Source organism: Phascolarctos cinereus, unplaced genomic scaffold, assembly GCF_003287225.1.
Source record: "Phascolarctos cinereus isolate Bilbo 61053 unplaced genomic scaffold, phaCin_HiC Scaffold_1;HRSCAF=81, whole genome shotgun sequence".
Lineage (NCBI taxonomy): Eukaryota > Metazoa > Chordata > Mammalia > Diprotodontia > Phascolarctidae > Phascolarctos > Phascolarctos cinereus.
The window spans coordinates 80,311,526-80,325,211 of record NW_027555514.1 but is presented as its reverse complement, the minus strand read 5'-3'; the positions used below and the strand labels follow the sequence as shown (position 1 = coordinate 80,325,211).

General features: G+C 38.7%; 1 protein-coding gene across 4 annotated transcripts in view; it reads right to left on the bottom strand.

The window, feature by feature from the left end:
* Positions 1 to 13,686, bottom strand: part of DIP2C (disco interacting protein 2 homolog C) — a 592,419-nt gene that overhangs the window by 206,554 nt on the left and 372,179 nt on the right. For all 4 annotated transcript variants that reach the window (XM_020990358.2, XM_078152493.1, XM_078152501.1 and 1 more), the window contains 2 exons: positions 5,650 to 5,784; positions 1,415 to 1,534 (listed from right to left, as the gene is read on the bottom strand). In XM_020990358.2, the coding sequence (XP_020846017.1) occupies positions 1,415 to 1,534; positions 5,650 to 5,784 (255 nt within the window). The remainder of the gene's footprint in view (positions 1 to 1,414; positions 1,535 to 5,649; positions 5,785 to 13,686) is intronic.

Below are 13,686 nucleotides of genomic sequence, written 5' to 3'. Positions count from 1 at the left end.
ATGTTGGAGGGCTTGTGGGAAAAGATGCATATATGGAGGAATTGTTGTACCCATGAATGGGTACAACTATTCTGGAAAGCAATTTAGAAAAATGCACAAATAGCTACTATGTAGTGCAAGTCCTTTGATTCAGCTATACCACTGTGTCTAGTAGGCCTAAATGCAAAAGAGGAGAAATAAAGAGGAAAAAGAGTCCAAAACAGAGTCCTCTAAGTGCAAAAATATTTTTAGCAGCTCTTTCTGTGGTGGCAAAAACCTGGAAAGTAAGGGGATGGTCTCCAATTGAGGAATGGCTAAGTTGTGGTATATCAGTGTGATGAAATGAATACTTGTGTGCTGTAAAATGAGCAAATGGATGATTTCAAAAAGACAGGGAAAAGCTTATACGAACTGATGCAGAATGAAATAAACAGAACTGGAAGAACCATTTTATACCAGAATATCAACAATATTTAGAAGGAGAAAGGTCATCAGCCTAGAAAAATTACTTTAGGTTCTAAAAAGTCTATTAGCACTTGTGATTGCTAAAGTATATTTCTACCCTTAATCAACAAGGCAAACATTTCCACTTATAACTAACTACCAAAGGAGTAGAGAGGGGGAAAAAAAAGACTATTGCCTTAAGTAAAGCTCTAACATATGCTTAACAATAAAATGCATTTAGTTCAATTATTCGGATTAGGAAGATAGAAGTAGGTGACAAGTTCTTCTATCCTTTTAGAGTCTCTTATGGCTTATAATTGTCCAAGAACTAATTATCCCCAGAACAAGATGATAATACTTGTTCTCACTATATCACAACTGATGTCTAAGACCAACAATTGAATAAACATATGGATTTCGTCTTCAAGATCAACTTCATTTCAATACGCAGATTTCCTTTTCTACATACATCTATCACTTCTTCTGATTTTTAGCCTTTTTTTTTTTTAAGAAAACCAAAGCATCCACTCTTTTGATGCCAGGCACTCACATTTTTGCCCTGGGACAAGAAAAGGAGAAAAATGGTAGCATCGTGTTTCACTCTGGAAATATACCCTCAAACTGAGAAGCATTCTTTCCTGTGAGTTAGGATGTCCCATAATTTCACACCCCCTCTGAAACATTACAGTAGTCTCAGAGCAGCCCTGGCTCTAATGACAGAATCACAGTCTGCTAAGGGTGATGCATCAAATAATCAATTTAGGATCACTATCCTGAGTCACCAAGCATCTGGCTCACTGCTCAAGGTGATCATTAGAGACCTTTATTTGATCTAAGCCTTCTTTGCTAAAGTCTTATCATCTCAGGGAATGAGATGTTCTTCTTTTAAAGATAATAGCTCTGGTTGAAACAATATTATTACAGTTTATAGCATTTCAACAACATCCAAAAGCCAAAAAAGTAAAAATAAATGTTTGGGGTTTTTTTTTACCTTCTAACAATTCCTCAAAATCATCTACAAAGAATTCTCGTAACGGAGGTCGTTTGGGCCGTTTGAGGGTATTGACCAGCTGTTGAATCTTTGCTGACACTCGGCTGCTCACAGGTACTCCTGGAGAATAGGGACCACGGGAGAGATGAGATGGCTTCCAGGCAACTCAGGGTATAAACAAGGAAACATGGCAATAACTGGCAATAAAACAAGAGCTTGATGTCCTAGATCTGGGGTTGTTTAGAAAATTAAAAAAACCAACAAACAAATAGGCTGACACTCTACCCTGAACCAAGGTACTGAGAGAACAGATTTCTGAAATAAACGTGTTTAATTGAATAAGTGTATATCCAGACAGAAAAAAATAAAGATGAAGGAGACTTGACTCTATTATATGATACTATTTTATGTCTTTTTTATGTGGATTCTATAGGGGGAATATTCCGTGATCAAATTTTCATTGCTAATGATGACCTTGGCCCAATTCCCAACCCTTAACTTGTGCACCATGGTAGAGTAGAAAGTAGGCCTTGAAGCCAGGAAGACCCACCTCTGACATGGTGGCTATGCCACCTTGAGTAAGTCAGGTAAGTCTAAAACTACAAGTAGCAAGGAAGGTGTCAGCCTGTATTGGTAGAAGGAGTTCCCTCATCCAGGAGGGTTTTCTTTATCAATGCAATCACAGGCCAAGACCCTATTATTTAATATGTATAGTGTTACTTTGTTGTCAATGTTCTGCCAATGAGGTGAAATGCTGCCCGCTGGAAAAAGACAGGTCACGGCATCATGAAAGAGCTGGGCTTTGGTCTTTGGACCCATATCCAATACTTATGAGGTGGGAAATTGTAGGCAAATTATTTATCCTCTGTGAGATTCAATTTCCTCCTCTGCAAAATGGGGATGCTAATACCTACGGCATCTTCCTTATAGCATTTCATGTGAATGAAACACAATGAATTCTGTAACCTGCTTTTTAAACATTAAAGATTTATATAATTGTAAGCTACTTAAACATAGCACTGCCATTCCCACTACATTCTGTATATCATCCATATGAGATGGTAGAACACATATTAATTTAACATGCACTTTACAAACAATGCTTTCAACAATCATTGTAAAAGTTTCATTTTTTGCTTCCAAGATGATTCAAACTAGTTTTCAATAGGTGGGTAGAAAAAAATAAATTGTAGGATTTTCCAAGTACCTTGTTTGTTTGGGTTTGTTTTTTTTTTAAGAAAAAAAAATACTCCCCAAACTTGTAGAACTCTATTACACTTGTGCCTTAGACTTTCCTAAACAAAGAATAGCCAATCCAGCAAATTCTGGTAGCCCGTTTGATTACTAAGTTAACCACAGAAGCATATAAAGATTAAAATTAGTGGTTGATTTTTTTAAAGGATAAATCTTCAGCTGAAATGGCAGGGGGAGGAAAATTTAAAGAAATAGTGCTGAGATTCTCACAAACATATATTTAGGTGGTGGTATTTTTTACTATCAAAGTATAAAGTCTACCTAAACTCAGAGAGACCAGCACACTCATTCAAGAACCTGAATAGAAGTAATATGTTAACTTTGAAAGAAAAGTTATTCATGTAAAAAGAGACTAGATACATATCTCTCTCTCTCTCTCTCTCTTCTCTCTCTCTCTCTCTCTCTCTCTCTCTCTCTCTATCTATCTATCTATCTATCTATCTATCCCTCTCAATGGGTTAGTGTGTGTTTGAGTCATCCTATGGCTGAATGTGAATTTTGATGCTGAAGCAGAAGTACTTTTTCTTAATAATCACAGAAAGAAAATGAATGCTATTAATTTATATTGTTTTCCACAGAACTAGGCACATGTTTCTCAGGTACGTGTTGCCAAAATTCAAGAATAAAATACCGTTATTCAAAGAGTTTTTCCTCTGGTAGTTTTCAAACACACACATAGTCTCCTTTCAAGATAGGAAGTTTTAATAACCAAGAACTCTCCCTAAATCTCCCTTAAACATAAGGCCTGTGTCCCCAAACAATAGCAAGAAACATTGGCATAACTGTATCCAGTGACTCATGGGTCATCCCACCAGGCTCTTCGTCAGTGAATCACTGAAAAAATGCACACAGAAAACTCTGAGCAATAATAATAATGAAAACAGTAGAAATCAGCTGAATAAATAGTAAATTTAGCAGAGGAATTAAAACAAAATAGACAATAAAAAAATAAGACAGAGATTATCATAGATTTAGAACTACATACAAGAGAATTTAGAGATCAATTAGCTCAAGGGCTCCTAACCTTTTTATTTGTTGTGGACCACTTTGGCAATCTGTTGAAACCAGTGGACCTTTAGGATAATGTTTTTAAATGCAGAGGGGTAAAGTATACAGGAGTACAAATGAAACCAACTGTACTGAAATATGGTTATCAAAAAAAAAATAAGTTCTTGTCTCACAGTTAAGAACCACTCACCTAGGCAAACCCTTTTCTGTTATAGAAGTGGAAGTTGAAACTAAGACAATCGAAGTGTCTTGCCAAAGGTCATGCAACTCATGAAGTAGAGCCAAGATTTGAACTGTTTCTCCAAATCCAAAACCAGTGCTATTACTGAACCATGTCCTCTTAGCATGTGGAATAGTTTCATACATATTAATATATGTATATATATATATATATACATATTAATATATGTATATATATATATATATATTATATATATATATATATATATATATATTATATATATATATATATATATATATATATATACACACACACACACACACCCATTAATTAGGCATCTATTTTCAACCTAATTCAGGCAATACTTGTACTGCTACTAAGATGTTTTTACTCAGTAATGAATTATTGCAATGTACTTAACCAATTTGGCACATAAACATTAAAATAATGAATTTATGCCAAATTATTTTCTTTACAATTTTAATTTTGCAGTATTTTTGGCATGCTCAGTTCCTGTAGAAAACATGTCATTGGTCACAATAGGGGTTGATGTTTATCCATCTGTCTGTTTAATCACAAAAAAAATTCATCCATGCCCTGTAATAAGTTCTCTCATTAGAGAGAAGAGCCCAATGCCAGTGGTTCCCTCCCTTACTCTCTGATATCACTGTTAGCAGCTTAAAATTGATGCCTTTGGTACCCACATTTAGTGGGGTTATCAATTTCAAGCCTGTCACCTGCAAAACAAAATACATCCCAAGTGGTCCCAAACTTAATAAATTTACAATCCCTTTTTCCAAATGCTTAATTACTTTTCCAATTAATTTCCCCAAACACTTCATCATTTTATTCTTAGGGTACCCCAGGAGTTACTGTTTTCTTCATCTTACCAATAAAGGAAACAAGAATTAGGTAGTTTAGGTAACTTGTGGGAGGCTATTTTTACGAACAGAAAGACCAGAGTGATTGCTTCCATGGTTAATCTATTACCACACTACACAGGCCCCAGGTCAGTGTGTTGAAAAACTCTACCCTCCAAGTTTTGTGTGACATTCATCTAGAAAATTAAACCCTTGGTCTGTCAATGTAGCCCAGGTGTTACCTGAAAGGACCAGGGCTTGAGGAAGTAGAAAAATAAACTCAAGACCTGGATCCATGGGATGCTGGGACCCAACTGCTCTCTACTGGATCCCACTCTCACCAACTGAAAAAGGCCCCAACACCTGACAACATCCCAAGAAGAAAATTCTGCAGCACTTAACTGGTGGTTTCTTTGACCTCAGCTAGGCTGATTTTTGTTACAGCCTTTTCTCTTTCTGAGTCCCAGACACCTTCTTTTCAAGAGGCCTTCTGTCCATTCTTTTGTTTCCCACTTAACTTCACTTTGACCTTTCTGGTCCTCATCTGAGGTCTCAGTCCACATGTTCTAATCTCTGCCTCCACCCTGGTTACACATCTGGGAAAATCTCAATGTCTTCATAGTCTCCTTTCTTCTCTTCATATCCCAACTTCCTCAAATTTCACCTTTTCCCTCCTCTAAGAAATCATATCCCATTGATGAACACTTCTTGGAGGTTGTCATTTGCTTTCCATATGCCACCTTATTTGAGGGGTTCAAAAGGATCCTTCAAACTGGGCTGTGGATGCATTTCTGAGTGAAATATGGCCAGAAGAAACAAGGAACAGATGTCTATAGCACACAAATTATGGGAGTGGAAAGATGGGTTAATGCAGATCAAAACTCGAAGGGAGAGAAGGGAGAGAAGAAAGGGGCGAAAGCTACAAGACATACCGTCCCCAGTCTCCATGAGTTCAGCATTTCCATACTTTGGTGCTGTCCGTGATGATGTTGAGCCTTGAGGTCTTTCAACTTGTATTGAGTGTTCTGAGGTGTACGTGGTAACATCAGGAGGTGCGGAATGATTTTCTGTGAAGAAATAATGAATTATTAGGTTTTATTTTTCAAATGATCAAAGTTAATAAAGTTATTTAGATGACTAGGTAAGAGGCAGGACACATTCTAGGGAAAGAAGCTGGTGTCATTATTTAGCAATAAACAGGTATCTTTTCTTTTGCTTTTCAACAGGTTAGACGAACATTACTCCGGACCAAAGGTGATGCAAGACTTTCCAAAATGGCAAGTAGTAGATGCAATGGGATACCCAAAGAGAACAGGGCGAAAATGAGTTAGGAACAGGGATAGGGGATGGACCTGTGATTTCATTCGTAGTGGGAGCTCCTTGGTAAGAAAACTCCCTCTACGAATGCAAGTTGGTGCCTTCTTTGCAGCACACAATCTTACACAGTTGTCTAGAACACTGGGAAGTTGAGCAGCTTGCCAAGGGAACAAAGCTGTCATGTATCAGACATAGCACTCAAACTCAGGTCTTCCTAGCTCCAAGGCTGGCTCTTGATCCATTATGCCTCTCAGTTTAAGAAAGGCCAAGTCACTGAGTATAAAAATTAGTAGCACTTCAGAGTGAATTTCACAAATCAGAATCATCAGAACAATAGAGGGCTGTGTCTCAGCTATGGTACCTTACTTGAAGCACGTTAACATACCTTCTGACAGAAGGTGATAGATACAAGGTGCAGAGACACAGTTTTAGACATTGCCACTCTGTGGCTTCATTTTGCTAGACTATGTTCATTTGTAACAGCCCTTCTCGGGCTCCCTTTTTTACCCACTGTTAATTAAGGAGGGGAAATAAAAAGGGAAGAGGAGTTTAAAAAAAGGTTAAAAAATGTGGTTAAAAAAAGGCAGCCATTGTAACATTTCTAAAAATGCAGATAAGCAAATAAAAGAAGTTCAAAAGGAAGCACAGATAAGCAGGACAATTTTTAAATGATGTGGAGAATTATTAAATCCTTTAAAAAAACTCAGTGGTATGAATGGAGACTCACAGTTTCATATAGAATCTTCTTTTTATGATTTGCTGTGTGCATGGAAATGTTCTTTGGGGGCTGTTTAAGTTCAAAATTTTAAAAATGTAAAATTGTTTAAAAAATCTATTGATTTAAGTGGCAATTGTAGAAACAATAAAATTTATATAGGTGTCTCAGTTGGACAGTAACTTTCCCTTATTGTCCTACAAGTAATACTTTTTGAAGTTACTTTCCAAGGTTCTCTTTTTTTTTTTTGGTCATTGTTCCAGATGAGCTGGACAGAATATATCACAGGCCATTGAGTATTGAGCATGCTATATATACATCAATTAACCCAACAGTTTTCCCTGGTGATTGTTTACCAAAAAAGAGAGGTAATACATACAGACAGAAGTAGAAGTGTGCACAATCAATTACAGGTATTCCTCTCTCTCCTTGGAAATTTTTTGGTTTTTTGCTTTGTTTTGTTTTGGTTTTGGTAACAGCTCCCTTTAGTACCTTCAGAAACGTCTGATTTTGATGCCTTACTGGAGCATAGGAGAATGCTGGATGCTTTAAGACTGTGTTAGTGGAATACAAACTCTGGAAGGGCTTATGAAAAGGCTTTGAAGATGGACCTAGATTCACACTGGCAGTTGAGGATTGTCCAAGATAGAGGAGATACTCTTCACAAAAAGGATGGCAACACTGTGGTGAAATGTTCTGGCCATGCCAACTCATGATGTCTACTTACAAAGGTGTGGAGAGATTGCAATGGGCACTGATAAAGGAATCCCAAATCTCTGACAGTATCATTTTAGAGTGGGTGGTTCTTAATCTGGGGTCCATGAACTTGTAAACATTTGCATGTATGTGGGTATATACATATATTACATATGATTACATAACATATAATTGTGTTTACATAGTTTATATGTGTATATATAGGACACGTAAGTGGGCCAGTAGACCGAGTGCCAGTCATAGAGTCAGGAAGACTCATCTTCCCAAATTTAAATCCAACCTCTGGGCAAGTCACTTAACCCTGTATACCTCATTTTCCTCATCTGTAAAATGAGCTGGAGAAGGATATAGCAAACCACTCTAGTATCTTTGCCAAGAAAAACCCAAATGGGGTCATGAAGAGTCAGATGTGAGTAAAACAAACAAACAATAACAAAAACATCTATGTGCGTGTATGTATGTATACAATATGTATATATGTGTATGTTTGTATCTATATATGACTAGTGTAATAGTAGAGGCTTTCTTTGTACACTTTCCTACATAAGTTATTTTGTGCACTTAGAAACATCATTCTGAGGATACCATAGTTTTCTTGACTGTTGACACAAAAAGGAATCCCAGTTTTGTGAGGAGGAAGGAGATTCAGCAACATCATTATACAAGGAGTAGGACTCAGCCCTGTGCTGTTCTAGGTGCCAATTCATACATAATTGATATCACAATTCCTTCCTTCCAGGGAGGTACTTAAACTCTAAGGTTGTTCACAAGTAAATATATGACAGGAGAGAGACAAGACCATTTATTAGATGAGCAGCCTACAGATATATGAGACGGCAAAGAAGAATACACAGGGTTGTTTATTAACTTAAGGAGGAAGAGGAAGAAAAAAGAGCCTGAAGTAGAACCTCAATGGAGCTGCTGTAGTTCTTTCTGTTTACATTCTGGGGCCGTAGAAATAGTGAGCAGCAATAATTACAAGTCTTTTTGAATACAAGTAAGTGACTTGCCCATGGTCTCAGAAATGGGTGGAACAATAGGTCTCAGAAGCAGAACAAAAGAACTCAGTGTGCTTACTACGGGTATGTGAATGATCCATGGATAACCTTATTTGGTGAGTAGGTCCTGCTTAATGACAATAATCATAATTATGATGACGATGACATAATACAAATAAGAATAGCTAGCATTTATATTGCACTTACTATGTGCCTAGCACTGAGCTAAGGGCTTTACAATTATTATCTCATTAGATCCTCACAACAACCCTGGGAGGCAGATACTGTTATGATCCCCATTTTATAGATGAGAAAACTGAAGCAAACAGAGGGTAAGTGACTTGACCAAGGTCACACAGCTAGTAAGTTGTCTTAGACTGGATCTGAACTTGGATCTTCCTGATTCCAGGACCAGCTCTCTATCCACTTGTGCTTAGATTTTGCCACACAAATAATGGACTTATATAGATGGTTATTATTATTTTTTTTAATCTAGGAGTGCTTCCATTTATTACTGCTTGCCACTGAGAGGCAGTGCTGTATAGTGGATAGGGAACTGGCCTCAAAGACAGAGGACCTGGATTCAAGCCCTTCCTTGGATGTATTCTGGCTGTAGGACCCTGGTCAAGTCAGCTTCTCAGGATACAAGGCAATTCCACGTTGCAGAGAAGATACTGCCCTAATTTAGCTGAGGGAGTTTCCTCACCTCCAAATTCCTGGTACTAAGGAAATCACCAATCCTGTCTCTGTTTTATCCCCTACTGGCTGCTGAGGCTTGCAATATTTAGAGATTAGAAGGGGAAGAGAAAGAGTTTCAGGGGAATTAGGAAGCAGAGAATATGCTGATGGTTGAGTTTTTGAGTAAGGAAATAGACCCTACAGTCTATAAGGTTTCTTTCCTGCTCAGAACCCAAACCAACAACAGGAGACAGATATGGTTGAGAGGGAGAGATGGGGATGGCAAAGGACTTTGAAAGTCCTCCAGATGAACCTCCAGGACCTAACAGAATTATTTTATGCACTATCTGGGGACCCCTGTTCTAGCCCCATTAATTCAGTATTTCTGATAATCCAGACATCAGGCTGGGCCCAAGGGTCTTTTGTCCCTTCTTCTAAGAAAAGGTGTTGATGCGAATTGCAAACATAAAAAATACTGCACAGAGCACAACCCAGCTGCTTATGAAAACAAACTTTCTAAACGTCCAATTCCTATCCACTTAGTAATGCAGAAACCCAGATTATTCCTACTGAGTTGAATTTAGCTAGCCTTGCTTATATTTGGAAGTATTAAATTTCAATTTCTTTGCATTCTAGAATTCCTATTTTTCACTTATTCAGCCTAGTCTTCCAAAGAGTATAAATTAGTGAAGTTTGACAGTACTTAATTTAAAAAACACCATAAATTTAAAATCCACTCAAAAAGAAGGAAAATATCCAATAGTTATAGATGTTTCAAATAATTCACACAATAAGTATTGAGTTCTTAGGTTCTGCTACTAATCAACTGTGCACCTTGGACAGGTCACTTGAAGGATGGAGTTAGTTACATCTCTAAGGATCTTTTCACCCGTCATACTCTGTTTCTCTACACTATTTGTTGAATGAATTAATTCCAAATCCTGCTGTGCTGTGATGTGAATACAGTTGTCACCACTTCCGTCCTCCCAACTGGTCCATCGACTCGCCTCCTAACCAAGAACCACCCCTGCATAGTCTAAACTTCTGCTTCTGTTATGGAAGGTAAGAAAAGAGGGAAATGGTCCTGAAGGATTTCATGGCCCCTCATCTAAGAAACAGAATGAGCTCCTGTCTCAGAATGTAGAGCAAAAACAGCTTTGAGAGACCACCTTCTCCAATCCTCTAATTTCACAGATGAGGAAACTGAGGCAAAAAAGGGAAGAAAATGCATTTCCCAAAGTCATATTCCTCTAGAGCTAGGATTCAAATCCCAGGACTTTTAATGAAAACATTCAGTGTTTTTTCTACTATAGTATGCTAACTTACTCTTTGTAACACAATATTAATTTGCTTTCTTTTGGCCATATTCAATGCATCCGTGACCTAATTAACGCGTGGATTCCTTGAACAATATTGATTGCATCCGGTCCCATGTAGTTCTCATCCATGACTTCCCAGAAATTCCCCATAGTAGATGTACTCAACGTACTCAACATACCAGGGCCCTTCCTCTAGGCTTTTAAACACTTCATGAATAGGAGCATAGAACTCTGGTTCTACATCTCTCTCACGCTTGCTAAAAGACCTACTCAACTTCTTTCTCCCACAGTACATTTCCTTGATATATTTCACACCAATTGTGTATAAATCATCATTGATAATAGGCTTCTTTGGTCAGTTTAACTCAACACATAGTACTCTATTGCCCTTGGGGTCATTACCAATTAGAAGCAAGACGCCGACAGCTGTGAAAGGACAAAAAAAATCTTAGTGTGCCCCCTGAGAGTTTGAATAACATCGTGGGTGCAAAGAATGGACATGATGATGCTTGGGTCATTGGGGGCAAGGGCAACAGAGAAGAGAATTTAAATAGTTTGCTTCAGGTTTCAGGGACTCTGAAGGTAATTCCTCATTGACCCCTTGATGTATTAGAAAAATGAATCAGAAGATGTGGACTCTGCTATGTATCACCAATGGGACATCTTCAGCAAGTCACCTAGACTCTAGGTCTCGGTTTCTTTGTCTCTAAAATGAGAGTCCCCAGCCCTAAATGCTGTCTTTTTCCTGTTGCTTTATCACACAGGCTACATCTCTTTTATGATGATGAGCTTATTCTCCCAGCCAGCACCTTCTATGTGGTTCAGTACTGAATGAGCTGGGGAGGGCCCATGCTTCAGAAGTTAACACAATAGAAGCTAATATTTTAGGAACAAATTTTCAAATTGGTGCCTTCCAACAAAAGCAGCTGAAATGTGAGTCCACTGTGTGTGATTTTATTCAATCTTAATTGAGTGTTTAGATTAGGTTGTAGCTGAATCATTAGTGATATCCGATAAGCCTCTGTGTTTGGTAGCAGGCAAGCACCAAAACATTTCCACCATGGAGCTAGGAAAAATAACGACGCTGGTACATCTGGAGATTGAGAAATCGGAACAGGGACAGCTGGGTGACTTCAAAGGGTTTTCCAAATTTATTTGTATCATCTCCCCTTCCTTTCCCTTTCAATCTCTGTGCATTGCATATGCCATCACTGGAAGATCACAAAACTCAGCAGCTGGCTTCTGTTAAGAAGGTCAGAGAAAGCTCTGCCCTACTTACTTTGAGTATATCAGGGTTGCAAGAAATTTTAAAAGCTAAAAAAAATTCTGCAGGAAAGTTTTCGAAAGTACTTTCTACAGGTGAGATCTTTAACGAAGATTCGTTGTTTTAAATTGATTGGGAAAGCTCAAGGCAAGGTTAAAATTCCAGGGTCAATCAAAGAAGGCTTCTCCATCCCAGGTGCAGGCTGACTAACTCAGTGGCCTAGATCTTATGCCACAGCTCTCCTCCAGAGGGACGGTCCATCTCACGGCTGATAATCACACTGAGGCCCTTGAGATACAAGAACTCTGGGACTTGAAAATGGAAGGCCTGGATTTCAGTCTTTGGACTTTATCACCAACTGGCTGTGTAGCTTTAGTCAAGCCACTCGCTGTCTTGAAGCCTCAGTTTCCCATCGGTGAAATGGGTATAATCACACTTGCACTATCTACTTCGCAGGTCAACTATGTGAAAAGCCCTTTGTAAACTGCAAACAGTTTCACAAACAGGACCAGTTGTCCCATTTTAGGACACTCAGGAGGATGTTTTGAGAAAAAACAAAACCCCAAAAACCTCTGAATTTGGAGCCAGAGGACCTAAGTCTAAGTACTAGCCCTTCTCCTTATTGATTGTGTGATCTTTCTTGGTCATCTACGTAGGCCTCAGTTCTTTCATCTCTAAAAGGGGTGAGTTGGCCTCAGAGGTCCCTTCTAGCCCTAAATCTTGATCTGATAATCCTTTCAAGCCTGGGGACATTCAGCAGAGAGAACTTTTAATTCTTAGGGCAAGGCTCTATTACTCAAGAGTGGGGCAGCTTCTGAAATCAGATTAAGGGGACTCACCCTTCCAGAGGGGAAATGCAAAATGTTGTCTGGAAATAATTGTGTTCTGAACCAAAACTATAGCATAAGAGAGTTTCCAAGTCAAAAAGACAAGAGAGATTTTGTTTCCAAACCTCCCTAATTATTTTTCAGGCTAAGGACGGTGACCAAATTAATAGAAGACAAGGGCTAGATTTGGTTTTCATGCAGAGGAGGCAATGCACTTATAATTGATTAGCTGCCACTGAATTTAATGAAAAACACCCAAAGAAACCTCTGGCTGATTGACTTGAATTTCTCGACTCTTCCATACATTAAGGCTGTCCCCAGCCACATTGCCCCATTGTTAATTTTTCAGCCATCAGTCAACTAGGAAGGAGAGCAGAATTAGCCTACCTGAACAAGCCGCCCCTAGAGCAGAGGCCACCAAAAGCATCACCCCATTACATACACATACACACACACGCACACACACACATACACGCATGCGTGCATCATGTCTGTCTGGTGGGGGAAGGCAGGATGTAACTGGTCCCTGGCCTCTGTCACTTTTGAATGGGATGAGGAAACCCTTGCAGTCTGACATGTGTTACTGCTTAGCTGAGTGATGGGGATAGGATGGAGAGCTGTCAAAAACCACTCTGGAATCTCCAGGGATTTCCATTTGGGGCTTCTATACTGCCTCTCCAGTTGTATTCTGGATACATGGAAGGTCTGGTTGCTCCAGCATGGAAGGCAAAGCAGAAAGGGAGGAAGATGTTCTGCTCAGGACTAATGTGTATGTGTATATCCAGACCCGCGTATTCAGGCCCCAATCTCCCCAACCCCCGCCAAAGTATTCAAGAACATGGCATTTTTCTTTTAATTTTGCTCTTTACTAGAGATACTTGGTTCTACTTTGCAGTGAACACAGCAACTCAAATTCAATCCAGGGAATTTGGTTCTGATCTTGATTCTGCCATAAACTCACTCTCCTTTCTGGGCTCTCAATTTCCTCCCTGATAAAATGAGTGTTAAGCTAGATGACTTCTAAGGTTTCTTCCAATTTTGATATTTTATATATTTCATAAACTAGATAATGATGGAAACAATCTGCTTCCTTGTAGATTTGCATATGAATAGACAATAGACCAAAGAGATATT